This window comes from Staurois parvus, unplaced genomic scaffold (genome assembly GCF_062004578.1).
Source record: "Staurois parvus isolate SC_StPar_1 unplaced genomic scaffold, SC_StPar_1.0 ptg000048l, whole genome shotgun sequence".
NCBI lineage: Eukaryota > Metazoa > Chordata > Amphibia > Anura > Ranidae > Staurois > Staurois parvus.
The window spans coordinates 2,598,804-2,623,812 of record NW_028317844.1 but is presented as its reverse complement, the minus strand read 5'-3'; the positions used below and the strand labels follow the sequence as shown (position 1 = coordinate 2,623,812).

At 40.4% G+C, this 25,009-nt stretch overlaps 1 protein-coding gene across 2 annotated transcripts in view; it reads right to left on the bottom strand.

Moving 5' to 3' along the window:
* Nucleotides 1–12,198: 12,198 nt before the first annotated feature.
* The window catches only part of METTL24 (methyltransferase like 24), a 109,781-nt gene continuing 96,970 nt past the window's right edge, over nt 12,199–25,009 (bottom strand). For both annotated transcript variants that reach the window (XM_089664644.1, XM_089664652.1), the window contains one exon: nt 12,199–15,085. In XM_089664644.1, coding sequence (XP_089520770.1) covers nt 14,771–15,085 — 315 coding nt within the window. In that variant the 3' untranslated portion in view covers nt 12,199–14,770. The remainder of the gene's footprint in view (nt 15,086–25,009) is intronic.

The following is a 25,009-nucleotide window of genomic DNA, read 5'->3' as shown; positions in this document are numbered from 1 at the left end:
GTTTTGTACCCTGGACTATTAGAAGTTGTAATATCTTGCTAAATTATCTTAAAGGGCTCCAACGTTTTGTTTGGAAAATTGAAATTCAGCATACTCTTGGGATTATGGACCTTTGGAAATAAGATCTGTATCAGCCTGCAAAATCCTCTTAAAGGGGATCCTCTGAGTTTACCCTTTGTGCGCATTCCTGCTGCCTCTAAATGGGTGGGGGCAGATCATGGAGAGTACACAGTGTTTTTAGTGTGTGGCTGACTAAATCTAAAAATTGGTACTCTTTATGTTCTCTCTACTCCCTGTAGAAGAATGCTTTGAAATACATTGGCTTTTCCACAAGAAGATCTGTTAGCATTATGACGTTTGATGGAACAGAGTGTGTAGAACTTTATCCTCTTGCATGAGGAATGTGTAATAATTGTCAGCCTTGATTTTGTGTGTATTTTTTTTTTGTTTATAATACAGTTTGTGTTAGGGCTTGACAAATTTTCTTTGAGTCTAGGAGCAAACTAAAGTTAGGAGGCAGATTTTTGATTTTTTTTTTTTGTTAGCATAGCGTGGGTTATCAGCACCTGGGGCAAGGCAAATTTTTTGTGACAAGCTTCACGTAATGCGATTTTCTGCACAACAATCACGGCGAAACCACACCATGTTATAAATTCTATTGAAAATAATAGCACCTGAACCTGTGTTTTGTGATCACAGCGATGCCGCCCACAATTCCATAATGCCCAAGTGTGAATGGAGCCATCCCGGTTCACGCCTATGAGATTCTGGATGCGTTTTCAAACTCACAGATTCACGTAACAGACTAGATATTATGTGTTCCTATTGAGGTGGTTCACACAGATGCAGTCTACATTCATTGTATTTTGGATGCCATTACGAAAAGGGTCCTGTGCGAGTTTGTAGAGGTGCGTTCCAGACTTGCAAATGGTAGAGTGGCATGCGGAGATATGTGTTCACATAGGATTGCTATTGGCAGAGTTTTTGCATTGAAGTCAATGGGAGGCGTTTTTGCATTGAAGTCAATGGGAGGCGTTTTTGCATTGAAGCCAATGAGAAGTGTTTTTGCATTGAAGTCAATGGGATGCGATTTTGCATTGAAGTCGATGGGACGTGATATTGCATTCAAGTAATTGAGAAGCGATTTTGTATTGAAGTCAATAGTGGGCATTTTTGCATTGAAGTTAATGGGACATGGTTTTGTATTAACCACTTGCCTACCGGGCACTTTTACCCCCTTTGTGACCAGGCCAATTTTCAGCTTTCAGCGCTGTGGCACTTTGAATAACAATTGCGCTGTCATGCAACTTTGTACCCAAATTATATTTTTACAATTTTTTTCACACAAATATAGATTTCTTTTGGTGGTATTTAATCACCACTGGGGTTTTTATTTTTTGCACTATAAACAAAAAAAGGAAGAAATTTGAAATAAAAAAGTTTTTTGTTTCTGTTATAAAATTTTGCAAACAGGTAATTTTTCTCCGTCACTGATGTGCGTTGATGAGGTGGCACTGATAGGTGGCACTGATGAGGTGGTACGGATAGGTGGCACTGATAGGATGCACTGATGAAGTGGCACTGATGAGGCGCAACTGGTGGGCATTGATGAGGAGGCACTGATGATGCTGCACTGATATGCAGCAGTGATTGGGGTCACTGATGGCACTGCTGAGCGGCACTGCCAATCATCAGTGCCAATCTGCTCTGTGACAGCTGCTGGTTATCGGCAGTACTTTCCTCATGCAATGGCAGCATGAGGAAAGTGCTGCCGATAACCGGCGACTGTATTTACTCCGTGATCTGCTGTGTCATTGGACACAGCTGATCACGTGGTAAAAGGCAGCTGTGATTGGCCTTTTACCTCATCATGTGATCAGCTGTGTTCGTAGGACACAGCAATCACAGAGATCGCTGTGGTGCGAGCAGGCACGTCCTCCCAGAACTGGACAACCGCGCTGTAGCCGTCATTCAGCTATAGTGCAGTTAGCAAGTGGTTAAAGTCAGTGGAAGGCAGTGTGCGAACCCAGGCACCAGGACCCAATTTCTAGTCACCATGGTGACCTGGCACCTGGGATTTGTCAAGCCCTGTCCTAAATATAGCATCTATAGTAGACTGTAGACAAAAAAGGGGCGAATTACTAAAAAGTGTCTGAGATAGATTTTCTCAATGGTACAAATTGAGACAGAACTTGTCTCGGACACTTATTAATAAAGAATCTACCATTGATTTTAAGTGTTTTTATCTTCAGCCTTTAATTTTAACCACTTGACCTCCAGAGGATTTACCCCCCTTAATGACCAGGCCTCTTTTTGCTACTTGGCGCTGCACTAATTCAACTGATAATTGCGCGGTCATGCAATGCTGCACCCATACGAAATTTACGTCCTTTTTTTCACACAAATAGAGCTTTCTTTCGGTGTAATTTGATCACCTGTGCGCTTTTTATTTTTCACGCTATAAATGAAAAAAAAGCCAAAACTTTTGAAGAAAAACAATATTTTTTACTTTCAGCTATAAAAAATATATAGTAAACTCAAAGTTGGTTATAAATTTAGGCCAAAATGTATTCTGCTCCATGTTTTTGGTAAAAAAATCCCAATGAGTGTATATTGATTGCTTTGTGTGGAAGTTATAGTGTCTACAAACTATGGTATAAATACTGCAATTTACGCCATTTTTCTGCTATACAGCGCTGCGCTAGTTTAACGGACAATGCGCAGTCATGCAATACGGTACATCCTTTTTTTTTCCCCACAAATTGAGCTTTCTTTTGGTGGTATTTGATTGCCTGTGCGGTTTTTATTTTTTGTACTATAAAAAAAAAGGCTGACAATTTTGAGGAAAAAAAAACTATAAAACATGTCCAGTAAAAAAAAATGCAAAAATCAAATTGTCATAAATTTCTGCCAAAATGCATTCTGCGACATGTCTTTGCTAAAAAAAAAAAAAACCCAATACGTGTAAATTAATTGGTTTACATGAAAGTTATAGCGTTTACAAATGGCGGGAAAGATACTGTGATTTTTAGTTTTTTTTTTTATACTAATAATGGCGGCGATCAGCAAATTATGACGGCGATCAGTGACTTATGGCAGCGACCAGCGACTTATGGCGGGACTGCGGCGGACATTCTGACATTGGGGGGTACTGACCTGGGGTCACTGACATCCCCAAAAACACTAATACAGTGATCAGTGCAAAAAAAAAACACTGACACTGTACTAATGGCACTGGGGAGGAAGGGGTTAACTTTATTTTGCAGGGAAGGGTTATCTGAGCGAGGGGGAGTGTTTTACTAGGGGGCGGGGGTGTGTGCTGGACGGGACAAGGCTGATCGAGAGAGAGAAACTCTTCTTTCTCGATCAGCTCGTCCTCGAGCTGTCAGGGAAGTGACAGACAGCACAGCTACTGCAGCTGTGCTCTCTGTCACTGTTTGCCGCCGATCGCCGGGAAACAGCCGGTAAAGACCGGCTGTGACCCGGCGACTGACATCCGCTGTGGTGATTGGTGGGACAGATAGGGTGGCGGTGCGCCTCACGCGCACCCTCTATCTGTTTACAAAACACGCGTTTTAAAATGTGGTTTTGCCTGCCTGCCGCCGTATTTCTACAGTGGCAGGGCGGCAAGTGGTTAAACATGCATACTATACATTTTAAAGTTAGATTGTTTTTTGAAACCAGAAGGAGGTAATCATGTGAGTTAACGTGTTTAAGATTAGGTCATTCTTTTCATAAATAAATGTTGAACTTTGTTATTAGAATGACTCTGACAATGCCTTCTTTATCTACTCATGTCTCTCCAGGCACATCTTTTTTCCATTTTCCTGTGTACATCTTCAGCAGTTTTTCCTTTATATCCAGTTGACATTTCAGCCTCCTTTTTTTTTTATTTTTCTTTATTGTTCCTGGCAAGTATGTAACCAGAACTGTTTAGTAGATAAATATTACATGGCTTATTCACAGGATATTATGTAACTTATTAAAACCTGTCAAATTATTGCATTTTTTAGTGGCACAAGGTGAAAGTTAAAAAATGTATCTCGATCCTGGCTGGTGGGACACATTTGCATACATCATGTTGTCAGACTTTGATTTTGGGCGTTTTTGCTTATTTTCTATGATGCAGGTCACAGTAAAGCTGCTTGTGACATATACTGTATGTTCTAAGGCAGAATGCATTTCCTGAGTGCAGTTTATGGCCACTATCTCAAGCTGGGGGAAATAGAAACAAGTTATGTAAATATCACTAAATTTCTTATAAACTGGTACTGTATCACCAGATCAGTTTTACCCACTTCACTTTCCAGAGACAGCTCGTCTTTCCGAAGAGGGCCACGCAGAGCAATAACACCCTGAGGATCAATTCTTTACTCCACTCCATTAAAAAGTTTTGGCTGGACTAAGTTATTGGTAATTGCAGATGTGTCATTTGTTGTAAACTGGGGAACTGTCTGTTTTGATTTATTGCACCCTACATTTCCGAGAGTATACTGTACTGTTTATATTGGCAAATTTGTTATTCAGTTTCCTAAAACCCCATAGCAGTGTGCATCATTTCAGAGCATTGGGCTGGAACTATTGATAATTAATATGGAAGGGTTTTTATTTTTCTGTTCATACTACAGCTTTGATGTGGTTACAACAGCTGGTAAAGTAAAAGAACATCTGCTGAGTGCAGATCCTGTGCATGGACTTAGACAATTCAGCCAGGGCCCAAGGCTATGCAGTTTTAATTAACAAAGACAAGTACATATTTTGTTTTAAAGCTGTATCGATCTTCTTGTTTTTTTGTTTTGTTCTGGTTTTTTTTTTTTATTGCAGGTGTTCTATTTGGTTTAATTAAAAGCATGCATACCTTACGTGTTGTGTTTGAGAACCATGGCGCTGGTTTATGGAAAAAGGAGGAAAGAAAAGTGACTTTTAAAACTACACATCCTTCCAAGTTTTCTTGCACATAATAGGCAACTGAAAGGCTGAGGTCAGCACAGAAGCTTTTCCTTTTTCTTTTTTTTATATTTTCTTTAACCTATTTCCTCTAGGATTCTAGACCTTTGAACAAAAGTATCAAACCTTTAGTATTACAAATGTTGCTCATCACAACACTTGGAGAAGGATTATAGGTCAGTTGTTGACCAGTATGTGCATAAAGTATGAACACGGGCAAGAGTAGATTTTGCTTTAAACATGCAAACAAACAAATTGGCCATAACAAATCATGTTAAAAACAGAGGGTTTAGTTTGCACACATTTGCAGATATATGTGTAAGCCACAAGTGTTTTTTGCAGGCTAGCTGGTAAATGTGCTGGGAAATTTCTGGGGTTTTTTGTGACATGCATTGTCCTTCCATGTGCACCTTACTGCAAAAGCTAGTTATAGATTGGGGTGTTTGCCACTTGTTTGTGCAGTTGGTTGAATTCAATGCAGGGACACATTATATGCCTTCAGCTGCCATTGTGCTCTTCCTAGCTCCCTCCATGCTAAACCTTTAATCTATCCATTGCTATATGTGCTCCAACTTGGAGACTCTCAAAACTATTGAGTTAGGACCACAGTATACAGAGGAGCCTTGACGTAGGCACCATGGCTTACACATATGCTTGCAAATGTGTGCACACTAAACCCTCTGTTTTTAACATGAATAGACAGGGTCAATTTTTTTTTGCAGACTGCTGGTAAGTGTGCTGGGCAATTTTTGTCTGTGATGTGCGTTGCCTTTCCATGTGCATCTTACTGCAAAGGCTAGTTATAGTTTGGGGTGATTGCCACTTGTTTGTACACTGCACATACTGCCTTCACTCACATCCTCCATGTTAGGAAGGGGTTAATTTGGCCCCTCGGATGATCTGGGAGACCATGTCAGAATTCTGGGAGCACACAATGAAGACCACAGAAGCAGGTTGGCTCTAAGTGTGCTCATTTATTGGCAGCAAAAGAAGGAATTAAATACAGACAGTTATGGAGGGAGGATGTCCCTCCATCCAATCAGATTATTACAACCAATACCAATTCAACTAATCAGAACATCATTAGCTAAGCATATTTTATAACATGATCTCATTCTAATAGTTGTTATTATATAAAAGTACTATGGTTTGCAGGAATCCAAAGTTCAGTATCTGTAGCTGGCGTGATATTGACAATTTAGAGGCAGGTTAACATGACACTCTAGAGATATGAATAAACAGTGGGCAGAATAAACATTCAGTATTGATTTTATCAAAGTTCTCTATCTGTGAGGGAGAAATTAAATGTTGGTATTTTTCAGAATTATTAAAGTAGATTTTAGACAGGCATAAGAGATGAACCCTTTCCCTCACACTCCATATTCTTCTGTACATGCTTACCTGCATGTAGACATTATCTCAGTCTGCAATAACTGTGATGCTAGATCTGGTAGAATCCAGATATATTCCTCCCATTCTAACTTCTTTATTGCTTCATTTTCCATTGAGAAGCGGATGAGAATGAACCCTTTATATCTTATAAGAATCTGTTTTACAAATGAGCATTTAGAACAGAGTATGTGTGATCATTTAATGAATTTAGGGACTGTGTATGTTAGAAATACATTCCCCGAGGGAAAAAATTATATTGTGTTGGATTTATTAGAACTCAGTTCATCTATGTTGATATATATGGTTGTTACATTTCAGTGGGATATTTGGACTGGAGAAATTCACTAAGAGTATGGCAGGCATCTGGCAGCTGTCAGCACCATTTCTTTTGTGGATGAGAACAGGCACTTTGTAAGCACCTCTGAAGATAAGTGCTTCAGCATTTGGGAGTAGCAGGTCTCATAGTGAAATCTCTTCTGCAATCCAAAGACTGGAGACTTACAGTATACTGTACATACACTTGCTTGGTTTGTCAGTGCTATTAGTTCTTATCATTAAGAAATCCACCTGTTTTTTTTCTTTTAAAGCATATGTTTTCTTCAGCAGATGGTCCTTATGCTTCATTTTCACAAACTAGATTTTGTTTCTTTTCCATTCCAACATTGTGTAAATTTGCATCTGTAATTACATTTGAACAGCTTGAGCTCATTTTGAGTTGGATCCCTTTCCTTCAGTAATTTAATTTTGTCAGATTTGCTTCCAATAACATGAATGTATTTGCAATACTGTAATATCTGAAGCATTTTTAAATCACTGTTAAGGTTACACTGACTTCCTGTATCTTGGCTAAGTTTCTTCAACAGAGCCACTTAGGACCTCTTGCTCACACCCCAGAACCTGAAACAATGATGAGGGGGTTTCTGCTTTCTCTCTCTGTCAAGCATGTGCATCTTTCAGGCACATTCCAACGGGATGCTCTATGAGCCAAACCCATCTGTGTTACACTTGATGGCATAACCAGTTGTCCAGATAGCTGCCATTAATCTTGGAGCAAAGGTGATCTTCCATAAATGCTTCCCCCCAAACATCATCTGGAAATGTCCATATGAAATTGTACCAGCAAGCTAGGAGTATAAAAACACTAAAGGTCACAGGTATCCTACAGACTTCTCAGGATTCGAAAATGGATGTGGACAAAAACTTGCTTCCCCTACATTGTGGCTAGAATATTCTAGCCAGACATGGTTCTGTGTTCCACAACAACTAACCTGGCAAACATTGTGGAATTGACAGTACCATGGGAAGATGGTATTGAAAGAGCTAGCAGAAGAAAAAAGACCCAGTACTCGGAATGGTCAACTGAAACTGCACAGAATGGTTGAAAAAGAATGGTTTTCCCTATAGATGCAGGGGTTTTGTTACATCTACAACCAGCCTTCTGAAAGAATAGGAGTGAGGGATCACTGCCTCCAGCAAGCACAGCAGTCTCTTTTAAATGCCACATAAAAAGCAGCAATTGGATTCTGAGTAAAAGGAAAGACAACTGGGCTGCAAAATGAGTAGGGTATGAGAGGGGTGTATCCAAAATGCCAGATATCACTGTTGAGCCCTCTGGAGAAGTAGTGGGCTCTACAACAAAACATCAAAGATGGCTGGTGCCCACTTGAAGATGTACTTACCCTCCCCTTTTAATCACACCAATCCCAACAGTCCTGACTTGTCATTGAGATTGAGGCATCAAGTCTTATTAGCTCTTTTTCCCACTGAATACCATTCCTGACAAACTAATTCATATTTTAATGGATATTTTATGGGATCTGACAACAATGATGTGGTACTTGCAAAATATTTGCATGAATTCATTTACAAAAATTTGCTCCAAAATTTAAGTAAATATACTATGACCAAAAGTTTTTGGACACCACCACACCTATATGGGCTTGTTGGACATCCAATTCCAAAATCATGGGCATTACTATGGAGTTGCCCAATTGCTTCCCTGTTAGGTTTTTTATGAAATTTTGACTGTATCTTTGGAAATGTGCCCCCAGTCGGCTAAAAGAAGGAAATTTGAGGTCAGGCACTGATATTGGACAAGAAGACCACACTCACAATGGACTTACCAAAGGTGTTCACTAGGGTTGAGATGCAACCACTCACGTTCCTCCCTATCAAACCATGTCTTTATTAACCTGGCTTCATGTACCAAAGTTGCCACTAAGTTGCAAAGTGTAAAATTGTCTAAAATGTCTCTTTGTAATGTAGCATTAACAGTAGCAGCACATGAATTTTGTCTACATTTGACATTATAGTGTATATTTAAAAAGACACAAAAATGATTTTTGTTTTCTTGCCAGATAATATAAGATATACAGTATATCAATATAATATGTCTGGTTTTAATAGTCAGTACTTTGAAAAGTACTTTAAAGTTTGCTTAGTACCCTGTGTATTTTCCTTGGAAATATTTGCCTTACTTTGAACTTACCAAGTTGGACGATTTACCATTTAAAAACAAACCATTCCAGACTCCAAAACTATTTATACTCGAGACCAAGCACAGGTTTATCCAAGTTATGAATCATAGCAAAATTGAGATGACCCAAGCATTCAAAAATATGTCAACCATGGGTGGACAATTGCCTGCCACCAAGCTTTGACATCTCCCCTCTTAGAACCCTGAACTGTATCACTGATGACACTGTGCACTTTTCCTCCTCCACTAGGTGTCCACAGAAGGCCTCCCTCACCTTTAATATCTCTTCTCTTTCCTTACTTTCTCTCTTCTATATACCAAACTCAACAATTTTTGTATTTCATTTGATTGCACCACTGCTTCTCATTATTTGCTTAACTATCCTTTTTAATGTTTTGAATGTATGCTACTACTTTTGTTTTGGGCCTTTAGCCCCTTTAAATGTAGATCTATCAACATCAGGTGTCTTCATCTTTGTGTTGTTACTTGAACCTTGTACAACTTGTCTAACAGCCATGTCAGTTTAAGGAAACTAGAATAGTTTTGTCTTTGTTTAAAAACAATGAAAAAAAAGCTTAAAAGTTCCTCTCTGGTTGTGGGAGCTGTTTATATTTTATTCATGGAAAAAAACATGTACCAATGGAAGAGGTGCCAGGCCAAATGGTAAGAGTACAAATTAGTTTATTAGTTTACACTAAAAGAACAGCCAATGTTTCAGAGGCCAGAGGAAAATGTGGACACTTTCTTCTAGTCCCTAAAACACATTGGATCTTTTTTTAATGCAAACCAATATTTTAGGTGGTTGTAAAAACTTAAAGTTTTTTACCCTAATGCACTCTCTGCATTAAGGTAAAAAACCTTCCATGGTCACCCTTCATACTTACCTGAACCTGATCTTGATCCAGCACTGTGCCCAAGAACAGCAGCACTCTCTCTCTCCTCACAAAACATGGAGCCATTGATTCTTGCTGTTGTCAATCAAATCCTATGAGAAGGGAGTGGGGTACAGGGATGAGTCGCACTGTGTGTCAATAGATTGTCAATAGATGCACACAGCCCGGCTTGGGATTGAGTCCGCATGACTGCCCCCAAAGCAAGCGGCTTGGCCCTCAGAGAAGAAGAGGAGCCAGGAGCATGGGTGGGGGACCCCAGAAGAGAACATTTGGAGCTGCTTTGTGTAGAACCATTGCATAGAGCAGGTAAGTATAGTATCTTTTATTATTAAAAAAATATATAAAAATAGTAACATATAATAACAATAATTTTGTCTGGCACTCCTTCCATTGGTACATGTTTTTTTTTCTGGTAACCTACTGGCTAACCATAGAACAGTAGCCATGTCTGTTGTGAACAGCCTTACCTGAGCCAGTGAGCTCTCTCAGTATTTTTGTCCTCTTATTAATATGTATGAACTCAGCACCTCTGGGATACCTGTTTTCTATATTTTATTCTTGACCATAAAAAAAAGAAAACATATACAAAACCAATATTACAGTCCCTTTGCCTTATCCAAAGCAGCATGACTGCACCCACAATTATGGCAATTACAGTTATCACAATTATAGTGACCCAGTTGTGAGAAAGCATTACGATGAGCTTCATAATGATTGGTAACGCAGTTATTTTGAGGGGTGCGGGTACAAGTGTCTCAGGTCCACGCAGGCATTTATTTTCAAATAAAATCCAGATAGCTATGTCTACTTGGTATCTAATGTCTAGAGAAAATGAGTAATTTGGCACAAGTGGAAAGCTTCAGTGGTGGGAATCTGTAATGTTTCTAGAAAATAGGAGGACTGTATGATCCCTGTATGATCTATAAAGTATGCTATCCTATAGAGGCCTGTATTGATCCACTATGTAATTTGCTGGACATTCTGTCCTGGGGGGAAGTGAGGATTGTTAAAAAGGGGGACCGCCAGTGTATGAGGAGATTTCAAAGGATATAATTTGCATGCTGTGTCCCAAAGATGTAGGGAGTGTGATAAGGAGGAACTCAAAATTGCCTGACGTTCTTTTAAAGGGAGTTCTTTTAAAGGGAAGGTCTATGGTATGTGGGATGCTAACCTGTACATCTATTCATACCCAGTCAGGCTGGTAGGTCTTAGTAAAAATTTGATATAACTGGACCAGTTTAGAAGCTCTGTAATAGCGCAAAAAGTGCGGGACTCCCAGACCACCGCGGCATTTGGAGATATACAACATAGAGTAGGCTGCCCTGGAACAACCAGTAATCCAAATGAATTTAAAGATCAAAGAATGCAGTTTTCCAAAAATAGAGGATGGGACTTGGATTGGTAGTGACCAGAAGTAGTACAGCATTCTACTGTAGGAAGGACCGTCATCTTAATTGCCGCTATTCTAACCATCCAGGAAAGAGTATGGGCCTGCCAGTTCTTTAAGTCATGTTCTACAGAGGCATAAAACGGAGTATAATTAGCTTGATACAACATGGACATATCAGATGTAAGTTTGACAACCAGATAGGGAAGTGCCTGTGTGCACCATTTAAAAGACAAGGACATGCTTACTGATCTCAGGATGGACTCCAGAAGGTTAACATTTAGAACTTCTGATTAGGTTGATTTACCCGCAATCCCGAGATGACTCCAAAGTTAGACAAAGTGGCAAATAAGTTAGGCAAGGTCGTAACTGGGTCTGTAATAGATACCAACAGATCATCGGCACATAAAGCACATTTATGTGTTCTGTCTCCACTAGAGATGACATGAATATTATGATGGGACCTGATAGCTATCGCCAATGTCTCAATTGCTATAACAAAGAGGAAAGGCGAGATAGGACATCCCTGCCTACCCCCCCTTTTGATATGTATAAGATCTAATTTGCAACTATATGCAGTGATGTTGGCTGGAGAGTAAGATATTTTGGTCCAAAATTCTATTTCCTCAAAATGTGGAAAAGGAAGAACCACAATAAAAAGTCAAAGGCCTTATGCAGGTCCAATGACAGGAGCATCCTTCGCCTAGTGCCTACATCATCCCAGTTTAAACTCAACAATGAGACCAGATCTATGGCTCGTCGTATCTGGCCTGTGGTCTATCACCCAGAAATGAAGCCACCCTGGTCTATATGAGTATATTGCACCAGGAATTTATAGAACAGGTTGGCATAAGTTTTTACAGTAAAAGAAAGAGAAACCATCTGGGCTGTAAACTTATATTTTAGACACAACATTCCTGTCCCCTCAAACTGGTTTCCCATAACTAACTATGATGCTTATGCCAACCTGTTCCTGTATTTTGTTTATAAGCTGTATCTTTGGCATTAGTTAACAGGAACTGTACATGGCTTTTACAGACATACAGACACAGGAATCTTTTCTTTTACATTACTTGGAGGATATAACACATAAAACAATCATATATGTTATATAGTGCCATTTATTTTTCCAGTCAATCATTATTTCACAAACAGCAAATTGATCCAAATAAATACTTAACATACATAAAATAATATAATTAAACATTGTCAACACAATCCAGCTGTGTTTCATGAATTTCACATTCATCCCATTCTGTTTGAACATACAATGGCCATACAGAAACTTATTTGCAAATACTTTTCTTGAAAATATGTAGATCTTTACTAATAAGGATGCATGTGCCACATGTTTTTAAAAGGGAATATGCATTAGCTTTGTCTAAAATAACAGCACCAATGATGGTCTAAATAGTAAGGCAGGCCATACATTGTGTAAATTTCTTTCCTTCAGCCATGGGTTGAAGAAAAGAAAATTTCTTGATTCCTTCATCAACACAGTCAGTATTGATGGGGGAATGCCTCCCACAGCACTACGGTGTTTTGCCAGCTTGGAGCACAGGTAGCCTTCCCCACTGGCAAAATACAATGATTATTGTTGGTGACTATAGCTGCCAGCAGTGGTCAGGTGAAAAAAAATCTGACATGCTTTTGGATCGACTTCAGTACAACAAGCCTGCCCATAGACAGAAATTCAACAGGTTCCTGCTGTACTGGCTGAATTTTGATCCATATATGGCCAGCTTAAGTTACTATTTGAGATACCTTTGTTTAAATTTTAGGAGTGGCCAAAAGCAGGCTTCAGCAGATTAGATAATATAATGCCTGATATCTTAATCTTGTTGGTGGATACAATTCCTTCAGGCTAATCTTCAACTATAGTTATTGCAGTGTTTCCCAAACCTGTTCTAAAGTTCCACCAAGAGTTTGTTTGGTGGATATTCCACACAGATCTATATGCACAGGTGAAGGGACTTGCTAAATATGTACTACTGGTGGGACTTGGGCACAGGTTTGAGAAGCACAGATACTGAAAGGCTAGAATGGTAAATGCAGGCATGTAAAGATCACAACTGTCATTGTAGTAAAGTAGTCATGTGACAGCTTTTACAGCAACAGGTATTAGACCTTTCGGCTCACATGTAGTCCATGCTTCAGCTTCAAACAAATCATGTCACTTGTTGGAACTCAGACCTTATTGCAGAAGCACTGCGCTAGAAGCCCCCTCACCAGGTAATTATGGTCTCATTTTTTTATTTTATGATAGGCAGCAGGAGAAGAAAATCTGTTTGCTGCTTAGGTCCACTGTAACATACAGTACTTTCCAGTAAGGTAGCATTTTACATCTCATTTAAAAAGAAAATAGCTGCACTATAGAAATCTTCCTGATAGCCTTAATGTGACTATGAACTGAAAAAGTTTTACAAATTCATTGTCATTTGCATAGTTAAGCTGTGTTTGAAGGGACAATACTGACAAAATATATTAAATTGCATCCATCTGCTGAAGGCTATGTGGGCCATTTGTGTACTCTCATAAATGATTTACTAATCTACAGAGAAAATACAACAGCATCATAATATTCCTTACATTATATGCCTTGTTATTGGAAGGATTTAATTTGCTTGGATTTGGGTTAATACACAAAGGGCTATGACTTTTTTTTAGTCCATAGCATCTTTAACTCTCCATAATACAGTATGTAGGAAATGTCCCCTAATTCAAGCAACATTTTTGTATAGGTGTGACCGTTCCAGCGATCCTTTAAAATTATAATGGAGCACAAATACATTTTAATTCTTGGAAAATGGGCCTTTCGTGCACCAGAATCAGAATACTTTCCCATACTGCATAAAGGAGATCCATGTGTTTGCAAAACAAGTAGTAAAATGCAAGAACTTAATTGAACGTTAAAGCAGTATTACACCCAAAAGCAAATACTTATTGTATTGCAGCTTACCAATCCTTAGATGTGATGGCTGCATTTATTTTCTATTCTAGGCTTTCTTTTTTTCTATTTTTATCTGGTGATCTGGCCAGCAATTCTGTTTTACAAAACCTCAAGCTTTTATGTATCAGTTACAGGGATGATACAGACCATTCAACACTGGCAGGGATGGTTAATATGGTCAGCATTTATTTATTCATGTAAAACCTCTATCCCAAAAGGGAACAAAACTACTGTAACTGATTATAAAGTGTGAGCTGGAGTTTGGCTTCAATTTGTTACTGTTTTTAAATCTGATAATACATTTAACACCCCCACCTCCCAGACTGACAGAGGCTGGCGTCTGCTGTGTCCTGGCTTATTCCTCCAGAGTGGTATCTCACTAATACCGAAGGTGTGTAACTGGCCATATCACCAGGTGAAAACAGAGGGAAGAAAGCCAAAGGGAAGAAAACTGATGCAGCCACCACAACTGATTGGTAAGCTGAAATAAATAAAATGTTTTAGTTTTGGGTTTAATACTACTTTAAAAAAGTACTGCAATGAAAAATATGATCAGCAGAAAAATGTCCATGTTTTATGATATAAACAGTGAAAATTCCCTTCTTAATATGCAACCAGGCAAACATTTATAAAAATTTAAAATTTTAAATAAACCAATATTTCTCCATCCAGCAGATTTCTGTAAAATATAGCTTTCGGTCAACAATTCTGTAGAAATGTTCATCTCATGACCACCTGGTGTTAACCCAGCTAAGGATATAACAACTGCTTGCATTGAAAGCTTCTTTCTTTAGGAACAATTGCGGTTTAGATAAGTCTTTATATGTGTAGAAAAGTCTGAAGTCTTTTTGCTCAAGTTCTTTGAACAAGCTGTACCAGAATCTCACAACAGAGCTGTCATTTCCACTGACTTCAAATCCAGGCCAGTGAAGGTGGATTTCTACAACAAGCTGTCCTATCTGCTCCACAATACCTTCTAAAATCAGATTCTCCAGGATTTTCCACTCTGCACTCTCCATGTCTGCCTTCAGGACATCAACCTGGAAAGCACAAGAAAAAAAAGACACAGTAGAATCAATTCCGTTTCTGTAGCTATCATCATACTTATCAAATTTCACAGAGAAGGCCATCAATCAAAGCAGAGTGATTTATAGGTGTGAGATGATCTGTCCATTTTGTTTTTGAGCAGCATCCTTAAAGCAAAAAAGTACGGCTTGTTTCATAGGATGGGGGTGTACTTTGACAGCTCCAACCACTTTTGCCTTTCCTAAGATATGGGTGTCTGAGACTTGGATCATGCTTGCGCACCCGACTACCAACCAGTGTTTAAGGGCCTAAGCTCTTCACAGACTAAAGACAATGCTCTCTGGATCTGTGGAAGATCTCTTACATAAACTCCTGGTGCCCAACATGCAGCCCATGGCTCTTTGTGTGAAGGTATTGGTTCTGCTACCTGTTGGGCACCTGTAGAAGCTTTGCATAGCTATTGTATGGTTCTGGGAACTGCAGCACACTCTGCATTTAGGCACCAGGCACTGAAATAAGGGCAGTACTGTCAGATGGAGTAGCTTCTGCCCAAAAGTACAATTACAGTCCTAACGTAAACAAAAGAGCCGCACTTCTGCCCCATTTCCTTCTTTGTATTGAATAACCTTTACTGCTCATCAAACAACCTCACAAAATGAGAGTATTTTTGTGCATCTCTCTCCCTCTTATAGTCCTGAGACCTTGTAACACTAACAAGTCACATGACATGGGAGGGAAAATGGCTAATTGGGCCCAATTTGGACATTTTCACTTAGGGGTGTACTCACTTTTGTTGCCAGTGGTTTGGACATTAATGGCTGTGTGTTGAGTTATTTTGAGGGGACAACAAATTTACATTGTTATACAAGCTGTACACTCACTACTTTACATTGTAGCAAAGTGTCATTTCTTCGGTGTTGTCACAGGAAAAGATATAATAAAATATTTGCAAAAATGTGAGGGGTGTACTCACTTCTGTGAGATACTGTGTATATATATATATATATATATATATATATCTATAGCACTCTGGGCAATGTTCTGCCAGGTTACCTTGAGACCCGTCATTCATGTGGATGCTAATTGACATTGTTGCTGACCAAGTACACCCCTTCTCGGAGACAATTTTCCATTATAATGCACTCTGGCACACTCCAAAAATGCTACTGATGGCTTGGTGCCAGATATGACAGCATTCCTTCAGTAAACAAGTGGCTCTGATGGGTGATGGCTGTTTTGGTGGAAAAAGTTGGGACTTACTCAATATTATGTGGGTGGTCATAAAGTTATGACTGATTAGGGTTTGTAAAAAGAATAGCACAGAAATCTCAGTCTGCTGCATTCCCTCCAGAGGAAAATAAAACTTTGCAAAGCCAGAAATAAAGGCCACCGATCACTTTTTAAACATTCTTGGCAAATTGAATGTCTTACAAAGTTGCAGACAAAGATGTGTTCGACACGAAAGATGCAAATGTTTCATGCAGTTTTAGCAGCAACCTAGGCTTCTATCTAAAAATAGAAAATAGCAATTAGAAATCATTGTGTACTCTTCTTACTGCAAAAAGTTTTAATATCTCATCCTAGTTGGCAAGAGTTATTGATAATCACTTTTTGTCACACCTTTTATAATTACATTTGGGTCACCAGATGTCTCTGGTTTTAGGGGTCTGTCTCCGAATTCAGGGGACTGTTCCCACCTGCAACATATCCCTAATTCACTCTTCATTTTAAATATGGCATCCCAGGAGCACTGCAGAGTAATCTGACTTGAAATTTGCGTTTATGCTGCCTGAAGGAAGTAGGAGAGGCCCCCTGCCTTCCAAATGTCAAGGCCCACTTGTAGTTGGTTTGCAGGTGCAGATATAAAGTGATCTACTTTACCTACCTCCTTTCTTTGGCAGGGGAGGGGTGGCGTTATATAAGTTGTTCCTTTGCTTTTTTTTGTGTGGCAGTAAGTAAGCAGGGCCAGGGCAAGGAGAGGCCGCAAGATGGACAGAGAGCTTCCAAGGGGCTGCTTCTGTGCAATTATGCAGGTCAGTGAACCTTGGGCAAGGGCGGCCAGATGGACAAAAACACAGTACCTAAGTGCTGCCTGTGACTGTGTGACCCCTGCTCTCTCTTATTTACTCCTGACCTCTGTGCTCTGTCTTACTTACTACTGCCCTTTGCATGACTACTGACCCCAGAACTCTGTCTTGTTTACTACTGCTCTGTGCATTACTACCTGCCCGATACTGCTTTATTACTGTCATCTGCATTACTACTGGCCTTTGCCCCTGTGCTTTACTTAATACTCACCCCACACTCTGCCTTACTGATGACTTTGGCCCTCTGTATTACTTACTCCTGACCTCTGCGTTATTTATTCCTGACCTATGCCTTTGCATTACATTTTGCTGACCTTTACACTCTGTGTTACTACTGACCTCTGAACTCTGCCTTACTTACTCCAGCCCTCTGTATTACCTACTACTGACCTCTGAATTCTGTTTACTCCTGATCCTATAATTCTATGTTGTTACTGATCCCTGAACTCTGCATTACTTATTACTGATCCCTGCACACTGCATTATTTACTCCTGACGTCTGCACTGCCCTAGTTACTATTAACATCTGCACTATGCTTTACTTACTACTGATCCCTCCACTCTGCGTTTATATAGTACTGACCTCTTAACTCTACATTACTTACTCCTGTTCTCCTTTGTGCATTACATACTACTGATCTCTGCTTTACGTACGACTGACCCCTGCATTTAAAACCCTTCCTCATACCTGTCAAGTCCATCGTAAGCTCCCAGTGGGCCACAGTGCGTCATCATGACCCCCAATGTCCCCCATATGACTGCATATTGTCACATTTGCCTCTTAGTAGTTCATTTATTTTCATGATTATCCTTTAGTTCCTCGTATATTTTAACAATTGCAGCATAAGTGACATATAGGAGAAAAAAAAAGGTGGCATCATGGAGTTGAGACCTTGGGAACTCAAAAGCAGATGCAATGCAATGACAAGGTCTGGTGATTACAATTCTGGGAGGGGAGGGGTAATTTGTGCTTGAGACGGTTTTGTTGTGGGGGGGGGGTTGTATTGGGAGAAGGGCTTTACTTACTTCTGACCCCTGCACTCTGTGTTACAGACTCCTGACCTATGCACTCTGTGTGTTATGCATTCCTGATCAATGCACTCTGTGCATTACACTTTCTGGACCAAGAGCAGAGTAGGCTCAGGCTTAATTTAACCATATGCATTTATGCTCCTCCTATTTTAAGACAATTTGGCCACACTCACCATTTGAGACTGCTAAAATAACCCCATCCCTGTCCCACCCCCAATAAAAGTGGGCGTGGTAAGTAGGGTTTCCCCAATTCATGTTTGGAAACTCTGGTCACCTTAGTTTGTGTTGAACTGTAATACTCAAATGGGTAGGTATACTAAATGGACCTTATCAGACACATAATACATGCCATTACTAAGCAACAGTCCAAAGTTTGTCCATGTTTAACATGAAAATGACTGCAACAGACATTCTCCAAGCTCTGAACCCTTGATTGGAAAATTCTGGCCAAATCATTGTTGCTTACTTTTACTACACCTTAACCCACCAGGAATAAAAAATCTGGTGCTATCCTTATACTGTATCTTTTCCTGTACAGCACGATATCATACCTTGGTAATACTGCTAATATCAAATACAGTGCTGTATGACGCATGCAAACAAGACATTAAAGTGACAAGGGGGAGCACTGTGAAACATGTTTTACAGCAGCAGTTTAGTCAGTTGAAATATTACCACCACATAAGCTGAAATCCTGTCTAATTTACACATTTGCATAGTGATGTTTCCTTTGTCTTCATAATGGCAGACCACTGGGCTTGCACCCTACCCCAAGGGCAGCTCAGATTCTCAGGTCTAAAATCCCTGCATGCCTTACCATACCTTGTCTGTCAAGATGAGAATTGGATAATTACTGCTGCTTAAACATGGTTAGTTTTCACCCTTTGGGCATGGCTGATAAGTGCTGATTGAATCAATCGTATTTACTTTCACAACAGGATGTGCATTTTAAATAAAAAATGCACAAATGTTGACTAGACCCTGTTTTCATGTACAATACCAAAGATCTGTATGTTTTTGCCCAATAGTTTTACATTACAGTTGTCATGAATATCAAACCAGACCGTTATATGCTCTCATTCTTTACTTTCCTTTTGATATGCCCTACTAGCCATTTTTTAGCCCTTAAAGGATAAGTGTACTCTCAGAAAAAAAGTGCCTTTATTACTTTTGATCCCCCTCCCCTTATGCATACTTACCTTGTCTACATCAGCTTACAAGTGAGGCAGGGGGTGAGTGCCGTATGGTAAGCTGGGAGGTGGGCAAAAAAACAAAAAAGCACTTTGATCAATATAAATTTATTGAAAATAATGCATCTGTATTTATATTCTGTAATGTTCCACAATACCTTCAACATGCATTCCCTGAGTAGGGGTGTCATACATCACAGTTGGTCCTATGGGTGTGGCAAATCAAGTGAAAATTGCCATTCTTTCTTACTGTAATTTTCCTTTCTGGGCTCTTACCCATGGCAGCATACCGATGAGTTGCTCTGTCTTGAGCACTTCCCATAAAACCAAGGGATTGTCAACTAAACTCACATTGTTATCACACAAATCCAATAAAACTGACTCCAACGTCCACCGAAAGTCGGGAGATTGAAGAAGGGCTTCATTGAGTCTCCATGATGGGGGACTCCGAGCTGAAGAGTAAGATGGATCAGGGCGTGGTCTGACAAAAGTATGTCCCAGATGTGCGTCGACTGAACCCAAGAGAGTTCTTTGTGGGCAATCAAGAGGCAGTCCAGGTGGCAGTAAGCTTGATGTACTGAGGAATAAAAGGAGTAGTCCCTGTCACCAGGGTTCAAGAGACACCATGGAAGAGACACCAGCTGCAGGAGGTGGAGTTCAGCCTTCAACTGTTTAAGACAGGCATATGAGAGATGAGACATACCCCTTGAAACGTCAAGGGCTGGGTCCATGGCAAAGTTAAGAATGCAGATCTCCTCCATAAATTCCAATAAGACAGGCACCAAACCCCAGAAGAAGGGGAGGTGATATACATTAGGAAACTGGATGTCAGGCTAAGATATACATTTGGCAGGCAGACTAACAACCTGAGGAGCTAAAGAAGAGGAAGGCTGAGGGGGCAGTGCACCCCATGCCATGAAGAGGAAGCAGCCCAGCCAAACGGTGCCGATCCTTCATGTACGAAACCCTCGCAGACATTCATCCAAAATGCACTGGACTCTGAGGCATTGAGTGCAGTGCCCCGGCTGACCCTCATGAATAATAGGGAGGGGGCATGGGAGCCCACAGATCCCAGAGTTGGATCAACAGAGAAAACTGAATAAAAAACAATGTGATAACTCAACACATACCTCAAGTGCCATTAGACTGTGTGCATGGCGTCCACATGATGGCTCCTTTGCCCCCACTAAGACAAAAATGGTAAAATGGGGATCAGTTCAAGTATACAAGCTCAGCCGAACCCGAGTGGAGATGGATGAAATCTAGTCTATGCCTTCCGGGAACTAGAAATGGAAGTGGGACTGGAGCTTAAGGGTGGAGGACCCAGCCATGGAGGCAAAACACAGAAATTAAACAAACAGGCACTATGCACTTTGTTCTAAATGCAAAATCAGGGGGGAGCTCACAATGGCTCCTAGGGGCTACATTCTGGGTTGTGGGTAATGGATAGGACTATGAAAGGCATTGTCTAGCTAGAAAAAACAAGTAGGTGGGCAACGGTAAATAGAAAATGTGGGGTCTAGGAACAAGTGGCGCTACCTACATCTGAGAAAGGAAACTGAAGGCCAAAACCAAGTCCAAGTCTCCAAAAACTGGAGAGTCCAATAGGGGTACGCGTAGAAAGACTCCAGTTCACCAGGGCAAGTCCAGTAGGCCACTAGAAGATGCCAACTAAGGGTTTACCCCCTACCAGGCACACTGGCAACGAGACAATTGAAAGGAGTCAATCTTCTGTGTGCATCTGGATGGATTGTTGATAGACGTACAGAAGTTGCGCTCTGCGGATCCTCTGTGGTCTCGCTGAGGAGAGACTTGACAGCTCAGAATGTTAAAGGGACTACAGCCAGTCAGGCACCGGGACCGCCGGACAGTCCAGTAGGTGGAAAATCTGCGGAAGCTGGTCTGGGGAGCACAAATAGATGAAGGAACCCTGGTGCTGTAGGATGAGATGGAAGGGGTGACCCCAGCGATATGTCGCACCAGCCTCCTAGTAGGGGGCACAACATGCCCCACATGGCTTGGGTCTGGAGGGAGATATCTGGATACACATGGACAGTGGTGCCATTAAAGTCATTGGGCCCTTTGGACCAGGTCCTGTGTAGTATTTCCTCTTTGACACAATAAAAGTGCAGCCTACACAGGACATCTCTGGGTGGAGGGGGGGAAGCGGGGCCGCTGAGGCAGATTGGGTGGTTCAGGGGCCCTGTACATGATGAACACAATCCAGCTCCAAGTCAGCCATAGGTGGTTTATCCAGGAGCAGGTTGAGGATGGCTACCACCGTGGAGCGTAGGTCAGGCTCCATAGTCACTCTTGGGATACCCCAAAGGCAAAGGTTGTTCTGCCAGTTCTTGTTTTCCCCGTTCTCCACTTTGAGGTGAATATCAATAAGATGGTGGGGGTACACAGCCTGGTGGGCCTCCAGCCTGGTATCTACTGTGGACGTGGAAGATTCTAGAGCAGTTACACGGCTATCCACTGTGTCAATCTGTTGTTTAAGATCATGACCACATCCCCTTGCTAGTATGGTTGGGCTGCTTTTGGACTTCCTGACAGAATCTGAATTCCTGTGTTCTTCAATGAACAAGAAAGAGAGTGGGGTTTTGTCCAATCATTCTGTAGGCACAAGTAAACTCCAGTGCAGAAGTAATGAACTTCAAGAAATTTATTTTATAGTAAATACAGAAATCCAATTTTTCTCTAAACCAGCCATAAATTCCGAGCCCCTTACTATGTGTACTTGAGAAGCCTAGGTGATACATAAACACATAAACAATGCTGGCAAACGGTGCGTCATAATATGCAATTATGGTGTGATCATTACCAATGTTCTATGAATAATTTGGGTACCTGTTGAATGGTAACATCCCTTATCACAAGACTTGTAGCACTAGGAAAGAGGGGGGATATGTATAACCTTAGCCTGTTTTATTATACATCAAACTAAGCAGTGGGGTCAAAACTCTGGTGTCTATTGAACTGTGCTACAGGAAGAAGGGTCAGCAGCACACCGGAGGATAGATGAATATAGTGTGTATTTATTGATCCATAGGACACACAAAACACCAGGACATGAATACAGGACCTGTTAACGCATTTCACAGAGCCAGAGCCTGCAACTGTCCTGGATTGATCTGGATTGTTTGCCTGAGCGGTATACCTTTTGTTCTTTGGATATTGAACTGTGCTGTCATTAATACTGCATACTGCTGTTGCTGTAGCAGAAAAGTAGAGATAAGGCTATGAAAATAGGGACTGTTAGTACAATGTCTACCTGAATGATTTTCTATATCTATAACTTCAGTTGAGCTATTCTTTTGACATTTTTTGAAATAGTATCTGCAGAATAAATCTATGCTTTAAAAACTAAGGCTGCAGAAAAATGATTACTCCAAAGTTAAGCATCATTGCTGCACATACTCTGCAAAAGTTTTAGGCAGCAGTGGAAAAATGTAAAGTAGGAAAGCTTTCTAAAACATATATTTTAATTGTTTATACTATCAATTTACAGAATGCAAAGAATGAGCGAATTTGGTGTGACTACCCTTTGGATTCAAACCAGCATCAATTTGTACACTTGCACAAAGTCAGGGATTTTGTAGGATTAGAGTCAGGTGTATGATTAAATAATTAATTATACCAATCAGGTGCTAATGATCATCAATTTCACATGTAGGTTCAAACACTTATTAACTGAAAAAGAAACAGCTTAGTAAGAGGCTTGAAACTGGGGAGGAACTGTCAAAATCTGCTACTTAGGTGAGGTTGTGGAAGATGGTTTCAAGTCACAGGCATTACACCATGGCAAGACTAAGCACAGCAACAAGACACAAGGCAGTTATACTGCATCAGCAAGGTCTCTAACAGGCACAGATTTCAAAGTAGACTGGGGTTTCAAGATGTGCTGTTCAAGCTCTTTTAAAGAAGTACAAAGAAACAGGCAATGCTGAGGACCATAGTAGCAGTTGTCGGCCAAAGAATCTTAATGCAGCAGATGAAGGACACATCATGTTTACTTCCCTTGGACACCGGAAGATGTCCAGCAGTATCAGCACAGAACTGGTGGAAATCAGTTGGAGTATGGTACACACATCTACTGTCTAGAGAAGTCTGGCCAGAAGTGGTCTTCATGGAAGAAATGTGACCAAAAAGCCATACCTCCAAAGTGGAAAAAAAGACTATGTGACTCAACTATGCACAAAAACATAGGAAATGAAAAATGGCAGGTTCTCTGGACTGGTTATTCAAAATTTTAAATACTTGCCTGTAGCAGGAGGCAGTTTGTTCACCAAATGGATCTAGAGTGGTACAATAATGGCTGTCTGCAGGCAACAGTGAAGCATTGTGGAGGTTCCTTGCAAGTTTGGGGCTGCATTTCTGCAAATTGAGTTTTTGGAGATTTATTCAGGATAAACTGTGTACTTAATACTGAGAAATACAGGCAGATACTTATGCATCATGCCATACCATCAGGGAGGCATGTGATTGGCCCCAAATGTATTCTGTAGCAGGAAAATGACCCCAAACATACAGCCAATGCCAATAAGCACTTCCCGTCCGGCCGCTGTATATAAACGGCCGGATGGTGGCAGTGCAGGGACGGGTTGCCGTTCATAAACGGCGGCCGCCATTTTGGATTGTGCGCGCTCCTTGGGAGCGCGCAGCACTGCGATGCGGTGCCCACTGTGTCCTCTGATCGCTGTAGGGGCCTCTGTGTGAGGTTCCGATTATGTGATCACTGATTGGCCAATCAGTGATCACATGAATAGGTGTAAGTAAGATGCCACTTCTAGCATCATTGCTTACTACATGTGAAATCTGTGAATGATCACAGAGATCACATGGTACAAGGCTATTCACAACAGCCTTGTACCATGTGACAAGCTGTGACCAATCACAGCTCACACAGTATTTCTCAATGGCTGCAAGAATGCAGCCAGAGAAATGGAGAAATGATTGCTTTTACAGCCTTTATGGGTATAAAAGCAATCAGTGTTAAAAAAAAAAATCTTCATCACCTCCCACAAGTAGTACAGTATCACTATGGTGACACTGTACTGCTAGGGTGACAGTATGTTTAAAAAGAAAAACATAAATAATAATCTCCATCCCCCACAGCTATCTCCTCCTGTGCCACCATCCCCTCCCTCCTAGATTGTAAGCTTGAAAGAGCAGGGCCCTCGATCCCCTCATGTTTTGCATTGTATTGGTATTGTTCTGTCACATGTTCTGTCCCCCTTTGTAATGTACAGCGCTGAGCGAACTATTGGCGCTTTATAAATACTGAATAATAATAATAATAATAATAATAATATAAAAAAAGTCAAAAAAAGTTTTAAAAATTATAATTTTTGGTTATAAACTAAATTGGGTTATTTTTTTTTTACTAAAAAGATAACTGAATACATTTTGGCCAAGATTTATGAAGAAAGATTATTTATTTGCAAAATTTTATAAGAAAAACACTTTTTTTCAAAATGTTTGGACTTTTTCATTTATATAGCAAAAAAATATTAGAAATCCCAGTGGTGAATAAATACCACCAAAATAAAGTTTTATCTGTCTCAAACAAATGCTAAAAAATTCATATGGGTACAGTGTTGCATGACTGCGCAATTGTCATTCAAAG